At 39.7% G+C, this 25,206-nt stretch overlaps 1 protein-coding gene across 6 annotated transcripts in view; it reads left to right on the forward strand.

Moving 5' to 3' along the window:
* The window catches only part of LTBP1 (latent transforming growth factor beta binding protein 1), a 188,097-nt gene that overhangs the window by 154,621 nt on the left and 8,270 nt on the right, over window positions 1-25,206 (forward strand). For 5 of the 6 annotated variants that reach the window (XM_066546655.1, XM_066546650.1, XM_066546652.1 and 2 more), the window contains 5 exons: window positions 9,639-9,821; window positions 11,109-11,195; window positions 13,540-13,668; window positions 15,006-15,146; window positions 17,449-17,619. In XM_066546655.1, coding sequence (XP_066402752.1) covers window positions 9,639-9,821; window positions 11,109-11,195; window positions 13,540-13,668; window positions 15,006-15,146; window positions 17,449-17,619 — 711 coding nt within the window. The remainder of the gene's footprint in view (window positions 1-9,638; window positions 9,822-11,108; window positions 11,196-13,539; window positions 13,669-15,005; window positions 15,147-17,448; window positions 17,620-25,206) is intronic. The other variant, XM_066546651.1, reaches the window with a different exon arrangement.

A 25,206-nucleotide genomic window follows, 5' to 3' on the forward strand; every position in this document is an offset into this window, starting at 1 on the left:
ACCATTGGAAAGGCAAAGCTGGCTCTGCAGTATTGGTGTTGCTTTAACTACAGCAGAAAAATTGAAAACTTCATAATTGTCTTGAAAGTGTGTGCATGAGAGGAGGTTTTCTAGGACAGAATATGTTGTCAGTGAATCATTAGCAAGGAAAATAGAGCAGAAGCACCTTTTAAATGTTATACATCAACAGACTTGGCAGTAATATTGAGCAATTACTACAGGTAAGAGTAAATAGTCTCGCTGACTGTACTGTATGAATGAAATCTGATATGGAATCAAGTCTATGGCCTGAGTGATTTTGGTTTTTGTCCAAACTTCTATAAACACCCATTAGTATGCTTGGACAATTTTTAAGGGAGCATATTTTTAAAACCAGGAGTTATATTTAGTTGTGGTTTCACCCTAGATGGCAACCAAGCCCCAAGCAGCGACTTACTCCCCTAGAAAGCTCTCTCACGGGTTGAGATAAAGACAGATTAATAGGGAAAGCAAAAGCCACACACATAAGCAAAGCAAATCAAGGAATTAATTGACTGCTTCCCATGAGCCGGCAGGTGTTCAGCCATCTCCAGGAGAGCAGGGCCCTATCACATGTCGCAGTGATGTGAGAAGACAAAAGCCATTACTCCAAACATCCCCTCTCTTCCTCCTTCTCCTCATTTTATATCCTGAGCATGATGTCATTCAGTCTGGAATATCCTTTTGGTCAGTTTGGGTCACCTGTCCTGGCTGTGTCTCCTCCCAACCTCCCATGCACCTCCAACTTCATCACCAGTGTGGCAGAACAAAAAGCAGAAAAGACTTTGGCTCTATGTAAGCCCTGCTCAGCAATAACAAGAACCCTATATTATCAACCCTGTGCTCAGCACAAATCCAAAAACCAAACCCATACCGGCCACTGTGAAGAGCTCTGCACCAGCCAAAATCAGCACAATAGTCTTAATCTTATTAACGTTACCTAGATTTAATATGAGTCCTAAGAGAAGGTTGTTGGGAAAGCAAAAACCCAAACCACTACATTGGTGTCAAACTACCTCTGTTGTCAGTCTCTCTTGAAGTGTCCTTGCCTGCTTTACTCCTTTAGTCCATTTCCTACTAGTCCATTGTACTGGATTTTTATGTTTTCTTATAAAGTGTTTTGGGTGTTGAAAATGCTACTGGAAATACACTAATTGAAAATTAGTTTAGAACTCTTAAAGTTGCCTTCACATTTCTACACTGATCCAGTTTGGAGAAAGGAACAAACCCACAGGAGGATGAACAGAGTATAAGAAATGACAGGATTTACTTGCATAGCTTTTTTCAGAAGGCAAATCTTGGTGGTTTTTCCTTGTTTTCTTACACTGCAGGCTGATGTAGCTTCTGGAAAGCCTTAGAGGAACTGGCTTTTTGGCCAGGATGCTCTCTTTACAGCTTCCAGGCTGTGGCTGTTTTCTCCTATCACTCGTGATCTTTCAGACTTGTAAAGAGGGTTGAAATATCCATGACCTAATTGTCACAAATATTTAGATGACTGAATGTAGCACTCAGCAGCACTCAAGAAGTGCCTGTGAAATATCATTAACAGCTGATTGATGAATGTTTTGGGCCTGTGAGGAGGCAGTACTCAGGAGAGTTCAGCTAGCTGATGAAACCAGAACTAAAAACTTAGCACAGGACCTGAGTCATGTAACAAGAACTCACATCCAAGGACATTTGAGGACTTACCCTAACATTACTGTGGGGAGGATGGGGATGAAGAACACAGCATGACCGATTGTGCTTTCAACAGATGGATACTCTACTGTCAGTACTAATTCCATGATGCTATCAGCAGTGAGCACAGCTTTGCTGTGATCAGTCTGGAAAGTAACTGTTCTTCCTTCCCCTCCAAGTTTTGTCAGGCTCTAACAAAACACATGCTTTGCCTTTGTGTCTTCTCTGATAAGGTCATCAAGATCTCTCATAGGAAACCACAAGGAGCTAATGAGAGGTACTTTACGTCACATGGTCTTGGACTAGAGTAAGGCAAAATGGCAGTGCTTGGAATAGAATTCTTACTCTCCTCTTTTCTTCCAAAGTAAAAGGAGAAAAGACTGTTATTAGTTCTTATAAACTATTCTTGCTGCAAAGAATGCTGGAATAGCCACACATCCTCTCTGTCTTTGACAAGCCACATACTCAAGTCAGGCATGGTGCTTCCAGAGCATATGGACATCATCTGTCAGCATTAGTGTGCACCATGCTTATGGAAGGCACAACTTAAAAGGCAGAAAGGAAGAACTTAATCTGTGTTATCCTGTTACAGATATCTATAGTTCAGGCTGGCTCACCCAGCTCCTGCTTATTTCTCATTCTTTATTTTTGTGCATAAAGAAATGTTTGTTCCCCTTGAATGAAGTGCAAATAGGTGACATTTGTTCAAATGTTACTTTAATTTGGGACTTTTCTTACATGTGGTTAAAGTCCATTAGATTTGTAGAGTGCTGTTCACGCTTTTCTTACCCTTAGGGCTCTCAAGACTTCCTTTTATTTAGATTCCACTTGCTGGAAATTTGTCTGTTGTTAGCTGTGCCTTGAAACAATCCTCCCAGTGTATGCATCAGGAATTTAAGCCCCTATTGTCACTTTCCAGTCAAAAAACCCGAAAAAGTGCAAAAAAATAGTGCAAGGATTAATTGTCTCATTCCCCTCTTCTCTGCCCTACCATTCATAAAATGTAGGAAATGTTTCAGAAATAAGAAAAGATAAAGGAAGAAAGAACTTTATTCTGTAGGAGATGAAAATCTACTGTTCTATACATCTTTGTTCCTAAGGGAGAAAAAAATGCATGCTTTCTATTAAAGTGTTCTCATTTATTCTTTTAACAAACTCTATAAAGCTATTTGTGATTAATTTCTAGCAACTGCCAATCTCTATGCATTTCAAGTTATAATCAATAATAGTAATAAATAATAATAATAATAAGTATAATTGTGGTTTTAACTGTGGCATGTTGTAGAACACATTTGAACTACTCATATAGACTATTATACTATTAACAGGTCTCATAACATTGAATCCAGGAGCTCTAATGGACAGTGAATATCTGAGGATTATAACAAGTATGATTTGGGGTGGCATGCCAAAACTTGAAATGTTTCAATAGCAGTGCTTGCAGAGGTCCAACATCATTGGCATAAGAGAAACCTGGTAGGGTGAAACTATGCCTGGAGTGCCACACTGGATGTTTACAGGCTCTTCAGGCAAGCCAGGTGAGGCAGTGAGGTAGCTAGAATATGTGGAGCTTACGTTTGGCAATGGTATGGTTTAAAGTCTCCGGTTAAGGCTAAAGGGACAAACAAATAACATGGATGTCATCACGGGACTTTACTCTAAACCACCTAGCCAGGACAATGATGAATTTTTCTTTGAGGAACTAATGGAAACCTCCAATCAACTTCCCTTGTCCTTTGGGGGGACTTCAACTTGCCAGATGTTAACTAGGAACATCAAACAGCTGGCACAGTTTCAGAAGATTGCTCAAACAGGATGCTAACTTCATGGTATAGGTACTAAGGGAGCCAGCTAGGAAGGATGCACTTTTTGACTTGTTGCTTAATTAACAAGGAGGGTTTTGTGATTGAAGTGGTGATTGATGTCTGTCTTGCATACAGAGACAATGAAGCAATCAGGTTTAAAATCTCATGACAAGAGGAAACTGCCAGCTTCAGCTCTGACGATATGAGAATAGCAGACTTCAGGCTTCTCAGGGAGCTAGTTAGCCAGGTCCCCTGAGAAAATGCTCTTGGAGGTGTTAGGGGTCCATTTGGTGCTGCTTACTTTTTAAGCTCCACTGCCTAGGAGCACAGGAACAGGCAATTCTGAGACATGGAAAGACAAGAAGGTGAGGCAGAAGACCAGCTTGACTGAGCAGGAGTCTTCTTTTGGAGCTAAGACAAAAAAAGAAGGTATATGTCCAGTGAAAGGAAGGTCAGATAACATGAGAAGAATACAGAGATGTTGCTCACCACTGTTGGGAGAAAATTTGTGTGGCCAAAGCTCAATTGGAGTTGATGGTGGCTATTACTGTGGGGGACAATAAAAAGGAGAGGGGTTCAAATACACTAATAGAGAAAGGCAGCCCAGAAATGACATGGGCCCATTACAGGATGAGGATAGTCACCTCACAAACAGGGACACAGACAAGGCAGAGACACTTAATGCATTCTTTGCCTCTGTCTTCAACACAAGCTAAGGGGGTCTTGTTGATCTGAGCTGGAGGACCATGGTATGAGAATGATAAACTGACCCTGAACTTGTGCAGGATCTGCTGCTCCATCTGGATCCCTGTAAGCCTCTGCAACCTAATGCGTTTGAACCAAGAATACTCAGAGCCTCTTATGTCATTGTGAGGCCTCTCTCAATCATTTTTGAGCAGTCTTTGGAGTATGGAGAGATCCCAGCTGACTGGAAAATGGCAAACATTGTCCTGATTTTCAAAAAGGGCATGAAGGGGGGTCCTGCCAGCTACAGGTCTGTCAGTCTCACTTCAGTGTCTGGTAAAGTTATGGAGAAGGTTAATCTGGGAATTATTGAAAAACGCCTGAAAAGCAACATGGTCATTGGTCACAGCTGGCATGTCTTCATTAGGGGAAAGTCTTGCTTATCAAACCTGATTCCCTTTTCTGACAAGGTATCCCACCTAGCTGATCAAGGGAAGCCAGTTGATGTAATCTTTTTCATCTCAGTAAAGTTTTGGATACTGTCTCTCACAGGATCTTTCTGGACAAAATGTCCAGCACACAGCTGGATAAACACATCATGGGATGGGTGAGCAACTGGCTCATGGGCCAGGCACAAAGGGTCACAGTGCATGGGGTGACATCAGACTGGGGATCTGTCACTAGGGGGGTTCCACAGGGCTCCATTCTTGGCCCTGTGCTCTTCAACATCTTCATAAATGACTTGGACACAGGACTGGAAGGGATACAGAGCAAGTTCACGGAGGATACAAAACTGGGAGGAGCTGTTGAGTACCTTGAGGGCAGAGAGAACCTGCAGAGAGACCTTGATAAATCAGAGAGCTGGGCAGTCACCAATGGGATGAAGTTCAACAAGGGAACGCGTCGGATTCTGTATCTGGGATGGGACAACCCTGGATGTATGGACTGGCTGGGGAATGAGATGCTGGAGAGCAGAGCCACAGAAAGGGACCTGGGGGTCTTGGTTGATGGCAATTTGAACAAGACTCAGCAGTGGTCTGGGAGCCAGGAGGGCCAACCTTGTCCTGGGGGGCATCAGGGACAGCATCACCGTGGAGATCTCCACTAAGGTACCTGGGCCCACTTAGGTACCTACAGCTGATTTAGATGTTGCTTTCTCCTGGCTACATGAAATACAACCAGTTATTTATGGTAATATATTTAACAGTAATTGATGGGATTTATAAGTCAAAATCATGGTTTTGGTGTCCAAAACCATAAGTCCCTTCTAGATTGATTAATATTGAAACAAAATCAATCCCCCCTGTAATCTAACCAACCACCAGCACAAAAAATTTGAGGCTGCCAAGTAACAGTTAATAAATTTGATCCATAAGGTTCCTTAAGGCTAGAAATTTGGTGCATGAGTATAGATTCTAAAATTCCTAAACATTATGGGGTTTCCTATTGTTAAGTGAATTTCAGTTGTCTGTGGACGAAGTCTTAGCTGTAAGTTTTATGTGTGCATCAGTTGCACTAGTCCCTGAATTGTGTATATGTAGGTATATTTATATGCATTGTACATGCACGTGTTAGCTTGTAATGTGTGGAGTCAGCTGAGAAATCTAAACAAGTACCCCCCGATAATAGGCACATACCAATATACTTTTGCTGTCTTCTTGAAAATCAGATTCTGAAAGTGAGAATTGTTACTCAAATTCTTACTCAAGCTGTTTGCTTGGAGTCATCATTTGCTGAATTTTTAGAAGTCGTGAAGTTATAATGACTATTTTTCATTTTTGCAACCAGTTTTCTGATTGCATCTGTAAGCATTGTTGGTACACAGTTGCAGTATTTGAGATCCTGTTTATGTTTTGGTTTCTTCAGATCACAGTTGTTAACAGAACACTGTTTAGGCAAATATTTCAGTGTATGCTGAAGTCTAAGCATATGCTAATCCATATTATCCACTGAATCCTATATTACTGATGCATGTTTTTGCATCAAACATATACTAAGGATATTGTAGGATTAAGGTTATGCTAAGGTATATAAATCTATTTCTAAGAAATACTTCAGAATACAATCCAGCAGCAACTACACAGAATTTCTCTCATAGGCTGTTAATAGAACAGTTATATCAAAAATGGGGTAAAATTATTTTCCTTTACCAGCATGCCTTAGATATAGAGATATTTTACATTTTCTAACCAAAAAACCAGAAACAACGATACAAAAAAATAAGTATTCCTTTTCTGTCATATTTTGTCAACATACCTAGTGAAATCGCTTTCAGAAACAGCCTGTTTACTAAATGGTTAATAATCTATGACAGAGAAATTAAAAGCTTGTAGACATAGACTGGTCTTGGTTTAAAAAGAAAAAAAAGGTTTGTGTCTCATTTGCTTTCCAAACATTCATGACACCTTCTTGACTAACCCTCACTCACAGCTGTGTAAACAACAGCCATTTAAGCTGCTGAACAGATAATGGGAGGAGAAACCAGCACATGATATGTAAAATGGGAATAAACAAGGACATGATGAGACCATATCCCTTTCCTTCCAAGGCAGCTTCTGGTGTTCTTTCTCTGATAAGCAGCATGAGAACAGCCACGCTTTCTCTTCTAATGAAGATTTGGCTTTAATTCAGTTAGGCAGATGGCAAATGGCCAAGGAAAATGTATAAATTGGTGACTGAAGTACCGCTCTCTCACCTTGGAATGACAGATTTAGTTCATCTGGATTTCTGTGACATGATAGTCTTAATATAGTTCCTAGTCGATAGCAACTGATACCACAAAACCACCTCAATCAATGAAATTCAACACATTATGGAAAATTGTAATTATCAGATGAGGGTTGACCACAGGCTAAAGTAACAAAGCTGAAATAAGCAGCCAGCTGGGTGTATCCTTTAATGTATGATTTAGTTATATTGGCAAAACTGCAAAGCCTTGTAGGTGGCAACATCATACTAAATTTGAATGGAGGTGTCTGCCAACCCCTTAGCCTCCCAAAATTGAAGTCACTTTTCTGAGGAAAATAGAAGTAAATCCAATTGTCTGTGTCTAATTAGAAACCAAAAGAACTATTACACATGTTTATACTATTGAAGTGCAATAATAGGCAACCCATGCTGGCATTTTTAAATCTGCTTTTCTCCAAATGGATCTAGTATTTGCATGCCCAGTAAAGTTCCCTTGCTCCATCTGCTTTGGGAAATGTGGGTGGGCAGTGATTGGATTGAAACAGCAAGAGCTGAAGTTCATTTAATTCCTTCAGCATTTGTTAGACATCACTATCTTCAAGCTCCCACCTCAAAAACACTTTTTAAGTGAGATCTTAAAGCCCACTCCAGAGCTGCTTGCCTCTTGTTTCAAAGGTGATTCACTTTTTTTTCCCAAGTTCCAGCCAAAGCTCTCTGTTCAGGCAGGCTGTTCATCTTCCCTCCTGTCCCATCTTTCAGCACATGGGGATTTCCTGCTCCTGCTCCTTCAGGATTTTCTTCCTAAAGTACATCCAGCCTTCCTGGATTCTTTTGCCCTTCAGGACTGCTGCCTTAGGGAGTCTCTCAACCAGTCTCCTAAAGAGGTGAAAGTCTGCCCTCTGGAAGTCCAAGGTGGCAGATTTGCTAGCACCCCTCCTCACTTCCAAAGAGTCATAATCACTATCATTTCCTGATTGCTTTTCTCACCATGGCCTCTGACCATCACATCACCCGCCCATCCTTCTCTGTTCACAAACAGCAAGTCCTCTGGGGCACCTCCCCTGGTTGGCTTCCTCAGCAGATATGTCAGGAAGTTCTCTTCCACACACTCCAGGAATCTCCTAGACTGCTTCCTTTCTGCTGTGTTGTATTTTCTATTAGACATCTGCTATGCCGAAGTCTGCCATAGCAATAAGGGCCAGGGATTGCAAGACTTATCCCAGCTGCTTATAGAATATTTCTTCTCTCCATCCTGGCTGGGTGGTCTACATCAGACTCCCATCACGATACCTGCCTTGTTGGCCTTTCCCCTGATTCTTACCCATAAACACTCAACCCTATCATCATCATCATTCAACTCCAGACAACTGAGACACTCCCTAACACACAGGGCTACCCCACAGCCTCTCTTTCCCTGCCTGTCCCTTCTCAAGAGTTTACAGCTGTTTATTGCAGTGCCCTAGTTGTGCGAGTCATCTCACCGTGTCTCTGGTAGCAGCTCTGTTCCAATTTTCCTGCCGCACCATGGAGCCAACATTTGTTGCAGTAGCATCTTGAAATGCACTGCCACTCTATAAAATAGAGGTTCTGATTCCTGTCTCAATAGCTGTGTTTCTTGAGAAATGTCTCATGCTGACCTTATTGTACATGAGCCTGGGTAAAAACAATGAAATCTCAAAGAGTGAGAAATCAGCCAACATGGAATAATTTTAAAAGGTTTTTTGTGACTTAAACATTTGTTAAGTACTAAGCATAAAGAATTTCCCTGGATAAAAAGGAACTGAGCTAGTCGCCTCAAGATTTATCTATCTAAATTCCTGAATAAAGTTTTGGGTTTGATTGATAAATGTGAGCATATGAAATTTTAGAACTCGATGACTTTACTGATGGCCTGTGAAAAGTTTTTCATATTGATCAAGAGTGAATAAGAATTTTATGTGGTAGTTTCCACTTCTGAGCCCTTGATGATAATTTTTGTGAAGTGAAATGTTAGGTAAACAGAGTTCTGCAAACACAGAAGCTTTAAATAGGTTGTTCTTTCAAAATTGCTTCTTGGGGTATTTTAGGAGTGCCTTTGAAAGGTCTTTGACTATTATAGTAATAGGGTATTTATTGGATCTATGGGACAGACTATTTTGCCTTCGGTCCTTATAAATATTGTGAGAGGACCCAGTCAGTGCTTAAGGCAATAAATCTGCTTTCTTGGCTGGATTGCTATTTTAAAGTTAAACACAGAGTCAGTTAACTTGACATCTGTATTATATTCCTCTGCTTACCGTGGAGTCAGTAAGTTACTTTTGCAGAAATCATAAAGGGCATTGTATTCAAATGTGGAGTGTGCTTTTTCACAGTGAAATTAAAAGGGGCGGTAAATGCTCATTCTTTTGAAAATTGAGTCTTTTCAGTTCATGCCTTCACTCCTTTATCTGAAAAAATGAGGCTGTAATATTTGCTTACCTCTGTATGTGAAGAGCATATGTCAAAAGCTGGCCATGTCCATTAGTAGCAGAACATGAGAGTAGGTACTTCATGCATTGCTTGAAAATGATGGAAGTGCAAAGTGGAGGAATCCTTTTATGGTCAAGTTGGAGAACAGGTCTGAAAAAGCCAAAGGAAAGTCATCGACTTCCATCATTCTTTCTAATGTCAAAAAGTTAAACCAAAATTTGTACCTAACCATTTTCTTCTCTGCTCTTTTGACCTCCTGGAAAAGTGACTAATTTCATGTGTCATCTTGTGTGGTTTATGTTTTCTTTTCTACCTTAGAAGTGCCAGTAGAGGCTGATCTACAGGAAGATGGAAAGAAGGAGTGCTACTACAATCTGAATGATGCCAATTTCTGTGACAACGTGCTGACATCCAATGTAACCAAACAGGAATGCTGCTGTACCTTGGGTGCTGGCTGGGGTGATAACTGTGAAATCTTCCCATGCCCTGTCGTTGGAACTGGTAAGAGGAGGCCTTCTGTCCTTTTGCAAGCTTTTGAAGCATCGTGTTTATGTTAACAGAGTTTGCTTTGCCTTTAGAGAAGGCTTGCCCATTAAATCCCATATTTTTTAGTATTTAGTCATGACTTATCCATAGGAACCCTCTACAGAGGAAAGGGTGATAAGAATAATTTGTACCTGGTGTAAATCCATTGGCTTCTCTGCTCTTGCCCTAGGGATTAAAAGAGCCTGTTACTGAACAGTGATTTTAGGCAAATACGGATTCTCACAAGAGCTTTTTCCAGATGCTATGGTAACACTTTAGATTTTTTCCACAAGCTGGAAAACAAAGGTAACCATTATAATATTTTTGAGACTGCAGCTATTCTTTGTAGTGCTGTTTCTACAGCACGAGAGCTTACCAATATATAATATGGCATTAGTTTTACATTTTGCAACTTACAGAACATCAGTTAATAATGTTCTCTGCAGACCATTGTATAACCTCGAAATATTAAATTAGACAAACAGAGCCATGTGATATTTGTCACAAATTTTGAAGAGTACTTGAAACATAAACAGGGATGGCTGAATTTCAGAATCCAGCTGGGAAAAAAATCACATAAGAGAGAACATGCGTAAACCTTGGGATTAAATGCTAAAGATGACTTTTCACAGAAATGCATCATCATGTTTAATTCCTGTTTTAGCTATACCTTAGAATTGGTCAAATTGAAATGAAAAGCAAAATGAAAAAGGGGCCTCTCTGCTTGGATAGGTTTGTTTGATTCTGTATAGTCTCCAAGACACTTGAAATAATTTTTCTCTGTAATGCACACCATGTTCTCCTTTTGCAGTCAATTAGTGTTTTGCCTGTGTGAGGACTGAAGAATGTGGACAGGGGTTTGTATCTCAGTTGGAGTATGCCTAGATTACAGCTTGCAGCGAGCTCAGAGAGGCCCATGCTAGCTTTAATTAGTGTAATTTGGCTACTGGTATTGTTATAACTGCAGTGCACCATGAAACCTAGTAAGGACCACATTCTCCTGCCAAAAAGCAAGAGAAATGAGTTTGCCTGGAGCTGTGTGATGCTGTAGGCACCCTAGTGAGGTTTGGTTTTTCTCTGCAAACTGAGAGCAAGGGCAAGTCAGGCTGTGGCATTTAACATCCCCCATTAAACTAAAGGTGTGTATGATTGCCTGATAGATGTAAACAAGGCTAATATCTCAAAGTACCCTGAAATACATGTAACACTACATATGTGAATACCTTCTTCTTAACAACATAATTTTTTTTCTTTCTCTCCCAGCTGAATTTACTGACTTGTGTCCTGAAGGAAAAGGTTTCATTCCCTCTGGAGAATCATCTTATGGGCTTCTTGCTCAGAATTACAAAGGTCAGTACTGACTTGTATTAAGTTTAATTATTTCAGAAGTTCCGGTAGTTGATTGACTAGAAATATGAGCCAGGAATGTAAGCATACTAATTCAAATTTTATTAGGTGATAAAAACAGTTTGTAGTGCAAAACATTGCTGAAAATCATTCTACGGGTTGTTAAGAATGTTAATTACACAGTCTCTGTAATATTCTGGTTTAATTTCTACTAAGTGCTATATGCTGTGAGAATAGGTGCTGTGACCACAAACCACAGATACTTATTTACATATGGAATACAATGCCAGTTTAAATTTGTAAATATATGTATGAGGAGCAGGAAGAGAGGAGAGAATTCTGTTGAACATTTGACCTGCAAGGGCGAATGAATATTAAAACTGAAGAGAAGTTCAGCAACGATATTTTCATTACAGACCTTCACAGAATAATTACTGTTGGTAGTCCAGTGGTAGTAAAGAAATCAGAGTGATAGAAGTTGGGAGGGAGCTGGCATCACCAAGAAGGAAAAGTAAGATCAGCATAATTTCTTTTCAGTTTTGAGAAGTAGCCATCAATATTAATAATTTTTAAGACTGTCACAGAGCTCATCTAAAAGTCTTTGAGAGTATTTTTGTTGAGGGATTGTTTAAGGGGGTTGTTTATCTTTAGAGATCTAAGATTTCTGTGTATATTCACAATGAGGATTTGGAACTTGCTGTGTGTGAAGCATATCCAAATTAGTCTCAAATAAAATCTGTTTTGTTTTTGTGCTACCTCAGGGTTGGTGATATCTCTAGCTGCTATAAATACTGAAATGTATACTGAATAAATACTGAAATAGTCCACCTGGAAATATCTTCCACAAATCCCTGTCATAATAAGACTTTTTCCCTTTTCAGTAAATTTGTGTTAGGAATGGCACAAAGGACAAACTCTAAACAGATAAATAACTTTTACTAATGTGCTCTTTTCATAATGTGATCTTTCTCTGTTACACTAACTTAAATGTTACTGTTGCTTTTGTCCACAAGCTTCTGCTTGTAGGAGCAATTCCTGTTTTCTTATTGGAATTATCTGTCAGAAGTGAATAGCCTGGTACTTTCCTTGGTTTTGCTTCCAGGATTTCCCATTTTTCTCCAGACACAAATTCGTGTTCCACAGGAAAACCACAGATGTGAACATGACATTTTTTATTAATCTTTGCATTATTCTTGCTGCTAAACAGTCAAAATATTTAATGTTTGTAGCCACTTAGTGGCTGGAAGAGTGGATGTAAAAATAAATAGTTTTTTAGATCTTTCAGTTCTTCTGGAGAAAAGGAAACATTTGAATTATTTCCCTTTAAAACTACTGTATAGCTGGAAATAATAGCTTTGGGATAAAATCTATGGTGCCCCAGAATATAAATGGGGAGTAAATATATAGAAGACAGTGGATTAAAACAATTGGTATTGAGAGAAGAATGACCTACTTTAAGTTGTGCCTTTTATTGCCATTTTCACTGCAAACCTTGCTTTAACAGATTGGCTCTAAGTAGGTCTAGCAAATGAAAAGTAGGCTGGAAAAAAGGAAGTGAATGGAATTCCAACAGTAACAAATACATAAATATAAGACTGGGAAAAAATGTGTACAACTGTGAAAAGCAATATATGAGCTGGCATATATTTTCCATGAAACCTCCTTGAACACGTTTAGCCTCATTTGAAAGCATGGTAGATTCTCTTTTTCAGCCATCGCTAGTTCTGTAGTGATTGCCACCCAGTGTTCAGCCACAGACACAATTGGTCCTGTGAGGGGGAAGGCTGCACTCAAGTTGTGCTTTAAGCAACAAAACCATGAGCAGTGCAGATAGGAAGATTTCCTGCTGTGCACAGCAGAGTCACCAAACTCTATGCAAACGGAAGAGTAGTCACAGAGTCCATCCATAAGCATAACTGATTAGTTAGTTTGGTAACCAGATGGTGTGCTTAAATTACATCCATGGTAGGAACACCTTCAGTAAAGCAAATTATATGGGAAAATACAGGCTATATTGTTCATCTGTTTTGCTTGGAGTTAGGAGCAATGTGGTACCAAAGGAACGAAAGGGAAACTGCAGATTATTCCAGTCTCTCTGTGCCATGGGACTTAATTCTGACAAAGAGAAGTAAGGGTCCACCAATTTTTCCATTTCCATTCTGGCTACATAGCCTCTTCCATACCAGTTGTCTGAGGGGTTTTTTTCTGTGGATATCTGTGCTCCTGGGATTTTCTGTTTAAACTGAAGTTTGCTTGAACAGAGAAGTGTATAGGATTTATTCCATCTTGTTTGTCTACATGGCACCATAATAACAATGGTAACACAGCCTTTATGTTTTCTCCCCAGATGCTGATGAATGCCAACTCTTTGGCCAAGAAATCTGTAAAAACGGCTTCTGTTTGAATACGCAGCCAGGTTATGAGTGCTACTGCAAACAAGGCACATACTATGACCCTGTTAAGCTCCAGTGCTTTGGTAAGTTTATTTAAAGTGGTCTTGTCACTATAATGGTATGCAGATGGACAAAACAAGCAGACTCCTATAGCAGGATTCCCATCACAACTGTGGCATTTCCAGTAAGGGGAGAAACACTGGGCCTCTGGACTCCTGTAGCAGTTTTGTAAGATGCATTGGGTCATTTCCCTTCCTTCTGCTTGGCTGAGCAGCAATTCTGGATGACATGGCTGTAGCATGTAGAGCAGGGTTTGCTTTATTTGCCTTCTTTTTCAGCAAATTACTCCCAGGAGTTTTCATCTCCAGAACAGCCTTTTGTGCTCCTTTGAGTGCACAGTCAAGACCTGGTGCCAGCTTTAATGCAGGCAGCACAAAGTGATCAGAGGGGGCTCCCTCCTTACATGCACACTGCTGCTTCAGTGTGCCAAGGGACAGTTTAGCCTTCTGTTCTTTGTATTTGAGGTGAGCAGTGAAAGCCTGTATATTGAAGCTCACCTTTCATTTGGTAAGTGTTCTGGGTTTACTTTATTAAATCAAATTAATGCAGACTTTTTTTTTTTTTTTGTTTCAAGGACAGCTATTTTCCCCAAGGAGTTAATATACAATGTGAAATTACAGTTGAGGTCATTGATAAGACCATTTTAGCCTGCACAACCTTGTACTCTTTTGGTTCTGGTATTCAACTGAAAATTACTTATGACCATGACCCTGGCTTTTGCTTTGTAAGCAGAGAACCATGTATAATGTGCAGAATGGCATAATGAAAGGAAGAAAGTTTTTGCAACTGCAATAAGAGAGCCTTTTACCTTGGGATTCTATGATTATTCTTTACAAAGGGTGGGATTTTAGCTGACTACATGTAATTTATCTGAAGTGGCCTGCTCTTCCCTTTGAGCTAAATTTCAGCTTTTGCTTTCCAAGACAAACTAAGAAAAATAACTACCATGGCTAGGTAAGGTGATCTCTTCTTCTAACAAGCTCACAAGAAATCACTAAGAGTATGCCCACCTGCCTGCTGGTATTGTCCTAAAGGGAGAGGAACGTGGGAAGTAGTAGCAGCTATACTGAGTGCAGGGTATTCCTGGCACTGCAACCCCTACAACAAGCCTCTTTATCCTCCCAAGTACTTCTCTGTACTAGCTCCATAAGACTTGAGGATCAGAGGTCAGCATCCTTCAGATGTCTGTCCTTCTCCATGGGCACAGGCAGGATTTTTTTGCCAGCAATGGGTATTTGTGGTAATTTACAGAAGGCATGCAGGGAAGTCTGCTCCTAATATAGGAAAATAAAAACATAGATTAACACAATGCAAATACTTTGTGCTGGCTTTCCTTGATACATTTCCTTCCATTTTAAAGACACGGATGAATGTCAGGACCCAAACAGCTGTATTGATGGCCAGTGCATTAACACAGAAGGATCTTACAACTGTTTCTGTACACACCCAATGGTTTTGGACGCAACAGAAAAGCGATGCATCAGACCAGCAGATTCAAGTGGTATGATCCATTATACATATTACTGAAGTGAGTACACCTCTACGAGGTGGTGCTGACATGGCTACAGACCCAAAGTCTAAGCTTAGACTGGGTCATCCTTGGATGAGCCTGCTCTTCTGGACGATTTTGGAAGGCAATGCTTGGACCGTCATCTGATGATCCAGAAGGCACCATGATGTAGGACTCCACAGTGCTCCACTTTGCCCATACAGACAGGACATTGCTGGAAGTATTGTGAGATTAGGCTCGGGCTGAGGAGTCTTCAGCCAGTTCAACAGCTCTGCGTCTGCCTTGTCCAGCCTTGTAGGTAATGAGGCACAGCCTGCTTGCTGTCTCAGTAAGGCTGGGGTTTGGCTGCAGGCTAAGTCTCGAGATTCAGTTCTACCAAAGTAAAATAAAAACAGGAATGACAGGATATAGGAGGAAATAGCTAAAATTGTATGTGTGCTTTCAATTGATTGACTTTGAAGGCACATTGAGCTCACAGTTTCAAGCTGTGGGCTTCAACGTCAGTGCTGAAGTAACATTTTTGCGTGTGCTTTTAATTTCAATAGACACTTATTTCAGAAAAAAAAGTTAGATATTATGAGATTCTTGGAAACCTCTCAGAAATCAGAGCATTATGCGGTCTGTACAGCTTTGTTTATGCCACTCATATTTTCGACAGAGGTGTTACAATGGGTTTGATTTAATGCTGGCACTGTATAGCCATAAATCCAGACCTCTGGTTCCTGCAACTTGCAGTGAATTTTCCTGAGATGCTTCTGTAAAAGGAAATGGGAATACAGACTGAATGCCTGCTTTAGTCACTCCAAATTGTAAGGCTGAGATTTTGAGGAGTAATGCGGTCGCCCTGTTGCGTGAAACTGTGAAAGAACCACAGCATTTCTATTGTTCAATCTTCAGTTAAACAAACCAAGAGCAGGATTGTCCTTTGGGTTCATCTAGGATGTGAAGAGAATGCAAGAGCCCAAAGGGTCTTCTGTCATGAGACATTCGGCTGACACAGCAGTGAACATCTCAGCCAGCACAGAGCACTCAAGCCTTGTGTCGCTACTGGCAATGTCCCCCTCACACACAGAGGGAGGGGGCAGGCTGGTTCTTTTGCTGCCAGCAGAATTTGGAGTCAGTTGCAGAGACCCACTGCTGCTTTTCACTGCATATTCTGGCAAGCTCTTAGTAGAATACGTATCTAAGCTGTGATCACCTTCATGCTTTCAGAGCTCCGTTTTGCTCTTGAGTGAGGTTTCAGTTCTGTACTCAGCCATGCATAATGTAAAAATGCAGTAAATGGATATGCATAGACAAAACAGAACCTTGCTTTGTGACAACACTTATTTTTCACTCTGTGTTGGAACAAAATCAAAACCTTGCAGATGTCTTCACAAGACTATTGTGCTGAGGTTTTTACATTACAAGTGGAAGATTAAGTTTACAGTTCCTCTCCTTCTGATCAGCAGTGATCAGAACTTGCTGGGACTGGGAATGGTTTCTTCTGAGATCTGTGTCAAAACTATTATGCCTCTGAAATATTCCAGCCTTGACAAAAATACAGATTTTTGTTAATGTTCATAAGAATGTGACAGTAGTTCACAGCAGTGTTCTGTCTTTAACAATAGCTGTAAGTGGATGATTGGAGACCAGGAGGGCAGATAAACAATACTCCTCTTCACCCTCCCCAGCACTCTCTCAGCCTCCAGCTATTTTCAGCTCAGGGGATTTCCTGAGACTGATGTAGTTTGTCTGTTTAGTTAATGGGACTCTGTCTTCCAAGTATTTGTCCAGTCTCCCAGGGAGACCATGTAAAATTTTTGTTCAGCTCTGCCCTAGTTGTAAAAGTTCTTTCAGATGCATTGATTGCAATATAAGAAAAGCAAAATAACAACTTTTAAAGATCTATTGTGTGGATGGAGTTCCCCAAACATTCACCTCTCTCCCAATGCTGTTTTTTGTCAAGCTCTGTTAACTTCCATGGGAGCCGAGCTGAATCCCTGTTAAGTGTTCAGCAATGACTATGATTTAGAAAGATCTGGTTTTTGGATATCCAACACAATGTGCTTTTAAATTGGCCTAATGTGACAACTCAGGACATTTTAAGATTTTTCCAAAGCTGAACATTCAAGGGATGAGCTACCTCATGACCTTAAAAAAGGTCATGACTTCTTAGCTTAAATTTGTATTCAGCAAAGTCTGTAAAGCTGAGTTATTTTTCTTATTTAAATTTACAAATTTTATCATTATACCAGCAGCTTATTTAAATAACAGTGCTGTGACAATGACCTAATCCTGTCTTCTCCATCAGAACAAACTGAAGAAGCTGAGGTCTACCAGGACCTTTGCTGGCAGCACCTAAGTGACGATTTCGTCTGTAGTCGCCCGCTGGTTGGAAAGCAGACGACGTACACGGAGTGCTGCTGCCTGTACGGGGAGGCCTGGGGCATGCAGTGCGCCCTGTGTCCCATGAAGGAGTCAGGTAAGGAAACACACACAGCACTGCTCCAACAGTGCTTGAAACACTCCATTGCTTTCATCCCTTGCATTTGTACCTGCACCAGTAACATGAAAAAGAACAAAAAACCCCTAGCCCCTCTAGTTAAGAGAAATGGGTTACCAATAAGGACTGAAGAATTTCCAGAGAATATAGTTTAGTGTGGCATTCACGTTCTCTGAAAAAAATCCCTTCGCCCAGGATTTTTCTTCTGGGAAGCTGAGAGGCCTCAGGGAAAAGGAAAACAATTCTTATCTCATTTGCTTCTCCTGTGCTGTGCTCTTCTGGAATGTGTTTGGAGATTGTTTACCCACAGGTGATATTGTTTCATTGGATTCTGGTGTGAGTTGTTATGACTCATTGGCCAATTGGGGCCAAACCATGTCAAAACTCTGGAAAGATTTTTCCACGAGTCATGAATTTTCATTATTATCTTTTTAGCATTCAGTAAGTATCTTTTCTGTATTCTTTAGTATAGTATAGTATTCTTTAATAAAATATAGTATAATAAAGTATTAAATGAGTCTTCTGAGAACATGGAGTCAGATGCATCATTCCTGCCTTCATTGGGGCATCCCGGCAAATACAATCGTTTAGTGTTAAAAAGAAAGCTGGCTGTTGTATTTTGAAAAGACTGTATTTTGTTTACGTGTTTGGAAATCAGATACTCTTCTGTGATAGTTCAGGTAGTTTCAGGTAGAAGGTGTTACTTGTGGTGACTACAAAAGCTGAATGGATACAGAGAGACATGTCTTCGACACACAGATTTATTTCTGGGTTCTGGAGAAGGGGCTAGTGGAAGCAGCATAGGTAGATGTCATGCTTTGCCTGAGATACATCAGCCCTGGTTACACAGTCTGGTGGCATGATACAAACTTCTTATCCTCCCCCCCCGCAGTATAAACTGTTCCAAGGCCTAGTTTGAATGCAGCTTTCTTACTATAAATGTGTCTTTCAGTGACATATCTTTCCATGTAGGAATACCAACCTGCACTGGTAAAGCATTTTATTGTGAACATTCCTGGATTTTCACTTGGGCCTTTGTTACTCTAATGGTAAATGTTGTGGCTAAAGCAATACATGTTTTACTTGTAGGAAAAACCCAGGAATTAAAAAACTACGTAGAGAGGCTCAGTGAAGCATTAATATGGCTGTTTCTGTCTGCTTGGGTTGTATGCTTTTATAATTTACTTGCAAGGTCCCTGAACCTGTTCTTAGATATCTTTACTTGTTTGAGTTTGCTTTGGAAATGCAGCAACTGAAAAAAAAGCATCTGATTTTGATGATGTTGGCTGGAGTAACTGCTGGCTGATGCTTACCCCAGGAAGAGACTGAAGAAGAAAAACATGGACACGACAGCAACTTGATTTATAAGATTTGGAAATCTTTGAAATGTCTTTGTCAGAACAAATCTTACATGAGGACATCGAATTACTATACCTGCTAGAATAACAAATGCAGTGGAAAGAAATGTAATGTTGCCCTGTATTTGAAAGACAAATACAGGGCAACAGCTAATAGCAGGAATCATTACTATGGCCTGGAACTCCTCAAGTGGAAAGATTGAGCAGATTAGAGGAGTTTTTCTTCTTACAAAGTTCATCACATGGTGAAAGTGTCCCATCTGTGTCATGCAATCCTGAAGGAGCAAAGAAAAGCTGTTCCTGTTAGAGAGAGTTAAATTAGGTATAAGATTTACTTCTGGAGATTTCTACCTAGTTACATTTAAAGCAGGATAAATCTGAAAAAAAGAGATAAGGACCACCAACATGGTCCGGCAAAGAGAACCTGCCTCACAAGGGAAGATGAAAAATTTCAAACATAGCTGCAGAACAAAGACTGCAAATTCAAAGACTCTCCTCTAGAGCACAATCATGGAGGATTCCCAGAAGCTTTTAATTTAAACAAAAGTGCAGGAAAAAAATTGGAACTATTTCAGTCTGAAAATACTAGATGTATTTTGATCATTAGGAACACAGGATTTTGGATTCTGTGCCAACAGTGGGGTATAAATCCCCAATAGCTCTATGAAGGAAATTGAGAAATTCATTTTAAAAATTACATGGAGGTTCCCAATGGATAACATCCTAAACGTCAGTTGGATGATCCTTAGTCAAAGCTGAAGAACATTATGCTGGATAATAAAATCTTTCTCCCTCCGGACGCAAGATAACTTTTATGTGGTTTCATTTGCATTGAGAAGTATCTGCTTTAACTGAAACTGAGGCATACCCTTTGATCCCAAATACTTTAAATTATCCCTATAGATTGGAACATAGCTAAAAAGAAAAGCATAGTTAATGTTTATTATGTCAGAACAAACATGCAAGCTCTCATATTTTTAGTGGATATGGTATGTGCTCATTTGTCCTCACACACATGTGCACTCACCCACACAGAAACCTGGAAGCCTTTCTCTGTGTTCGGGAACATTTACCAAGAAAAATTTGAAGCTGACTGAACTGAATAAATGATTCATTTGACATGTCTTCAGTCTGTAGCCCTTACAGTGATATCATTGGCTCAGGAGAGTGCTTTCACACCTCCAGGCCATCAGGTCACAGGTTCAGGTCCTGGCTGGGGAACCTGGAATTTCTCCATTTTTAAATACTTAGGTATTGTGTTGGCTGGGTTTACTACTGAAGGTGTTTGCTTCTTTCCCCACTTAGGGGCATTCTGAAGATTTTTAACACATGTTAAAGCAGACATGCCGATGTGAAAAGCATTATTACCACAAGACTTCCACCATGAAAGGAGTTGGATCATAGTACAGATCTGTGGTTTCCTTTCACCTTGTTTATAGTCCCATTGTATTTGAAGATCTAGTCACCACCCTTAGAAAGAAGGAAATACAGGCCTATCACCATAAGTGGTACTTTTGCAAGTCCCTTCTAAAGATATTAATGCTTTATTAAAAAATAACCTCTAGCTTTTGTAACCCAACTTGTCTTTAAAGTGCTTCCATTTTTTCATGACAAGATTTAAATATGCTGTTTGAGTAGGATCCAGCATAAAACCAGTGAGAAGATAGAGCACTCTTGTAAGAATTTATCCATATTAAGCAAAAAGAAATACAATCTTATATCAGCCTGAAAACAGAACTTACATGGTTGCTACTGTTTCTAAAAGCTAATAAGCAGTGCTTAATTAAACAAATTCCACTCCAAACATTCAGAGACTGAGACAAAAATAAGTAGCATTTTTTGATATTGCAACGAATATCAACAGCAACATCTTAACAACAGTAAGACTGGTAAGTATTTCGGTGACAACATTGAGAACAAACTCAAATTATTGGTTCAAAGTCCTGATCAAAATACTGCAAACATGAGCTGTACTGCTGTGGTTGAGTACATCTGACTTGTGCAAACAAGAGAAGTAAAGAAGTTGTTTTCAATTACATTCAATTATCTTGTAATTAATTATTTCAATTATCTTAGTATATCATCATTGCGGATAAAGACTTTCACAGATTTCATCAATACCAAAATGTTGACTACTGAAATGTATTCTCTCTGAGCTCACTGTGCCATTAGTCTGTGTTTGCCCAAAGAACAGTAATAGAAGTTTTGTAGTTATTCTTAAAGCACTTCTGTGTTATTTTAGGTTTGTCATTGGCAATTTGTAGAAATTGACCAGTTGACAAAAATTAGAAAATTCGATACTTTTTGGTTTAGAAAACAACAGCAAATCATCCTTTCTTCATTGCACCTACACAAAAAAATACATGTTGGATGCCTGGCCTTTGGAAATTCTGCGTCCTTGGTCAATTTACTGTTAGTGCCTACCAGCCCAACCTTCTCCATCCAGAGTCCATGGTCTAGTAACTGGTAGCAGGACAGGCAGCAACAGGTTTAGCAGCTGGGCCAAAGCCTCCATGCCAGAAAACAGAGCAACTGGCCCAGACTGAAAAAATCTGAAATCTAAAATAAAGCCATATACACCTCAAGTTAACTTGATTTTGTAGGACCTGAACTGTAAATGTTCTGAGACTCCAGAAATTCCTGTGAGACCCTTAGGGGACTGGGATGGATTTTAGGCAAGGTATATGGTTACAGGAAACTTGAAGAGAGGAGACAGAACTATCATCTAGAAAATGTTGAGTGATGTGGTGTGCTGGGGTCAGCATTTAATTTACAGAGACAGCCTATTTTTGTTTTTGCAAAATGATAGTTTTGAGGCTATTGCAGTGCAGCACCACCTCTGCTTCAATAACACCTGAAGTTGCTGTAAGGTGTTATTAAGAGCCCCTGAACCAAAGAGATGTCAGTCAGTTAAGGAGGTAATTTCTTTTCTGTAGCTGTAGCCTGGAGAAGCTTTCATACAGTAAACCAGGGTGAGGTAGGTCTGGGACTCAGCAGTTTTAGGAGATGTTTTAATAACTATTGAGATTGGGGGTACATTACTACATCTGTAACTTAGACTTTTTTGTTGGTTTGAGTACTAAGATAATGTCATGAACACATTCTAAAGTACCTGGAAGAGGCACCAGCATTCTGTTTATCAGCCTGCTTATTTGTGTATCCTTAGAAATAATTTTTCTACTCTTTAACCTTTGAATTCTATTACTTTGTGGGGTTATATGGAACCACTTTATGTTTAGAAGATCTGCAGAAAAGACAATGGTAGATCTCCAGTCAGTAGACGTTTCAGATGTTCTGTGGGATTAGAAATCACATAAAGAACTGCAGTTCATACTGTATTTGAAGTTTCTCTTTATCTCCACCTTACCATTTGCAAAGCCCGTGCTGGGAGAACACTGAGAGTAGTGGGTAATGTGGATCACCTGGGCTGTTGTATAATGTAGGATTTCTCTTGGACAATTTCCTATTGTGGTTTTTATACAGAAACCCACATCAGTGCTGCCATTTTTTCCTTCCATCAGGAAAGATAAATCAGCACCCTGAGCAATATATTCCCCTGATGTGTTCTAGACATGTGCTTTACAATGAGATGCTGTCCTAGAAGTGTTTCTCTCTTTCCATGGATTAAAATGGACAATGAACAACTAATTCAGATGCAGATCCTCAGAGATGCCTACATGGAGTTGAATTCTGCCCATTTCTGGCAGAACAGATTGTTTGGATTGCGTTTTTGTTGCAAAGGAACTCTGTGTATCCTTTGTAAACATTGAGTAAGTTCTGGGCTGAGCTTCCATATTATGAGAACATAGTGTTCCCTTTAAGTTCTGGCTAGTGTCACTCATGAAGATCTGCAAGTACAGGGAAAGCCAATGTGTGTAAAGGATGAGTTTTCATCTCTCCTCTTTTGGGATGGTAAAGATTAGCAGAGAGGCACTGGATTCATTTCTGTAGATCATTGCTCATCTTTCCATTTAGGATGGCATTGTGGCTCCTTCCTTTGTGGTAAGGAATCTGGTCAAATGGATTCTGTCCTCTGGGCTTAAAATATTGCAGTGATTGGGCCTTGAATATTCAAATTCTTGTGTTTGGTTGTGCAGATTTTTGGCTGATTTAATTTCTGTTGATGAAGAGTTTCAGTGCTTTTTCTGAAGGTTAGGAGAGACATGCAGAGTAGCTTTGGCTAAAGGTTCTTTCTCATGGAACCTCACATTCCAAGTGTTCATGGAAATCAGCAAGGAGTCAGAAAGCCATGTGCAAAGTTGTGTCAGAAACAACCTGACTTTTACTACAACTTCTAACTATCTACTTGGAGCAAAAGGAATGACAAGATCATTTTAGGAAACTTAAAAAGCATTAGTAGTGGAACAAAAGGTCACCACCAAGAGGTTTTGAGACAATCAATTTGGTAATTATTTCAGCTTAGCAAGAGCTTTACATCCACTGTGAATCTTTTTCAGGTATTTCATTTAGAGTGTGTTCATGAGAGGATATAAACATCCTTCTTAACTAATAAAAAATAACCTTAAAGACTGAAACCCTTACCTTTTTCTTGTGCTGTAGAATAGATATCAATGCTGTTCACTGCAAACCTTAGCATCTATCCATGGGCAGCATCAACAAAGTTTTCAAAATTGTCAAATAGTACATCTAAATATAGAGCAGAAATACCATTAGCTTTAGTTCTCATATGATGCAGTGTCCTGAGACAGCATAAACTTAACCAGTTTAGAGTGATGTCTAGAACCTTTGCTGAAACTGTTACATTCTTAAATAATTTGAAGGATCTGGTTTGGTTTCTTAGTCTTGGCTTCTTCTGTGTGTGTGATGGTGACAATTCTGAGGAGCTGGAACAGAAATAAAGCTTTCTTTATGGGCAGGAGCTGGACTGGCTGTGGAGTAGTTGTTTCATGGTTGTGTCAGGAAAAGCTTTTTATATAATATTTTGCTTTAAATACATGAAATATGGAATAATGTTTCTGACATTAGGAATTTTAGGCCTCTGGGTACAAGTAAGACTCACAAGAGCCTGCTCAGTTACAACTCTATATGCAAATTAGATGCACATTTGCACAGCTGCCTTTCTGCTAACAAGAACCTAAAAGCCAGTTGGTCCATACAATTTATATTGTGTCATCTCTGTCAGCCAAGCTTTCATCACCAATTACAGCTGACATCTGTACCAGTACACATATAGATATAATCTATATGTGTCTAGATATAATCCCCTAACACTTGTTTAATAGGCAATACTTCTGACTTTAAAAAAATCCTTTACATTTTTGGAAGCATACATCAGCTTCCTTTGATAATAGACACCCTAAGTTATACAACAAGCTGTCTCTATGCTTCATTTGCAAGTTATGAGAAAAACTTAGAAACACGTGGACCAATGTAGACTAAGCTATATTAAAAACAAAGGGTTTTTTTTCTCTTGAACTGTAGTTATATTGTCCCTGATCACAGCCAAGAGATGAGTGTACAGAAAAAATCTATGTAAAAAAGATTTCTTCATTTATTGTGAATTATAGAGTGTTTTCTTTCAACTTTACTTGAAAGATTCATTTCAAAGTGAGCAATAATTTCTGTGACAACTAAAATGCTTCTGTCATTCATGGATAGTTACATGTTCTGTCTTGGTCTCTGCCCCCTCACCACCTTCTTGATCTCAGTCTCCTGTCATCATTTCCCTAGGGCAATGTCATGCTCTTCTTCCATTTGAATACTTGCCTGCAAGTTTCTGTGCACCAGTCATGCTTTCACGCACAAATCTTGCAGCACTCCGTTCATGCAGTTCCCTCCCCTGGGAAACTGTGACCAGCATACATCACAGTGACCCCAAATACATTATTTTTAATTTGAACTCTAAGAACATAGCATAACAAGGGGAAAAGTTTAAAACAACAGAAAGTGTCATTGCTGTAACTTGTTCTATCCTCCACAGGGGCACTCTGATGGGTTCATTTCTGTCAAGGATCCAAGTCTCAAGTCTACCTTATTTCAAAACACCAGTTCTCATGACCTTTCCACAATGTGCCCCCCCGTATACCTTTCAGTCTTTGAACTCTCCTCTCTGCACACCCTTTTTTTCCCTGGGGAAAAAAAAGAAAGAAACAAAGAAAAAAAAAAAAAAGACAAGCTGAGAAAGGTGAAATAGATAACTTACCATTGTTATTGGTCCTGAATTTCTACTGTTGGTTTCTTAGGTGAG

The sequence above is a fragment of the Molothrus aeneus genome, chromosome 3, assembly GCF_037042795.1.
Source record: "Molothrus aeneus isolate 106 chromosome 3, BPBGC_Maene_1.0, whole genome shotgun sequence".
Taxonomy (NCBI): Eukaryota; Metazoa; Chordata; class Aves; order Passeriformes; family Icteridae; genus Molothrus; species Molothrus aeneus.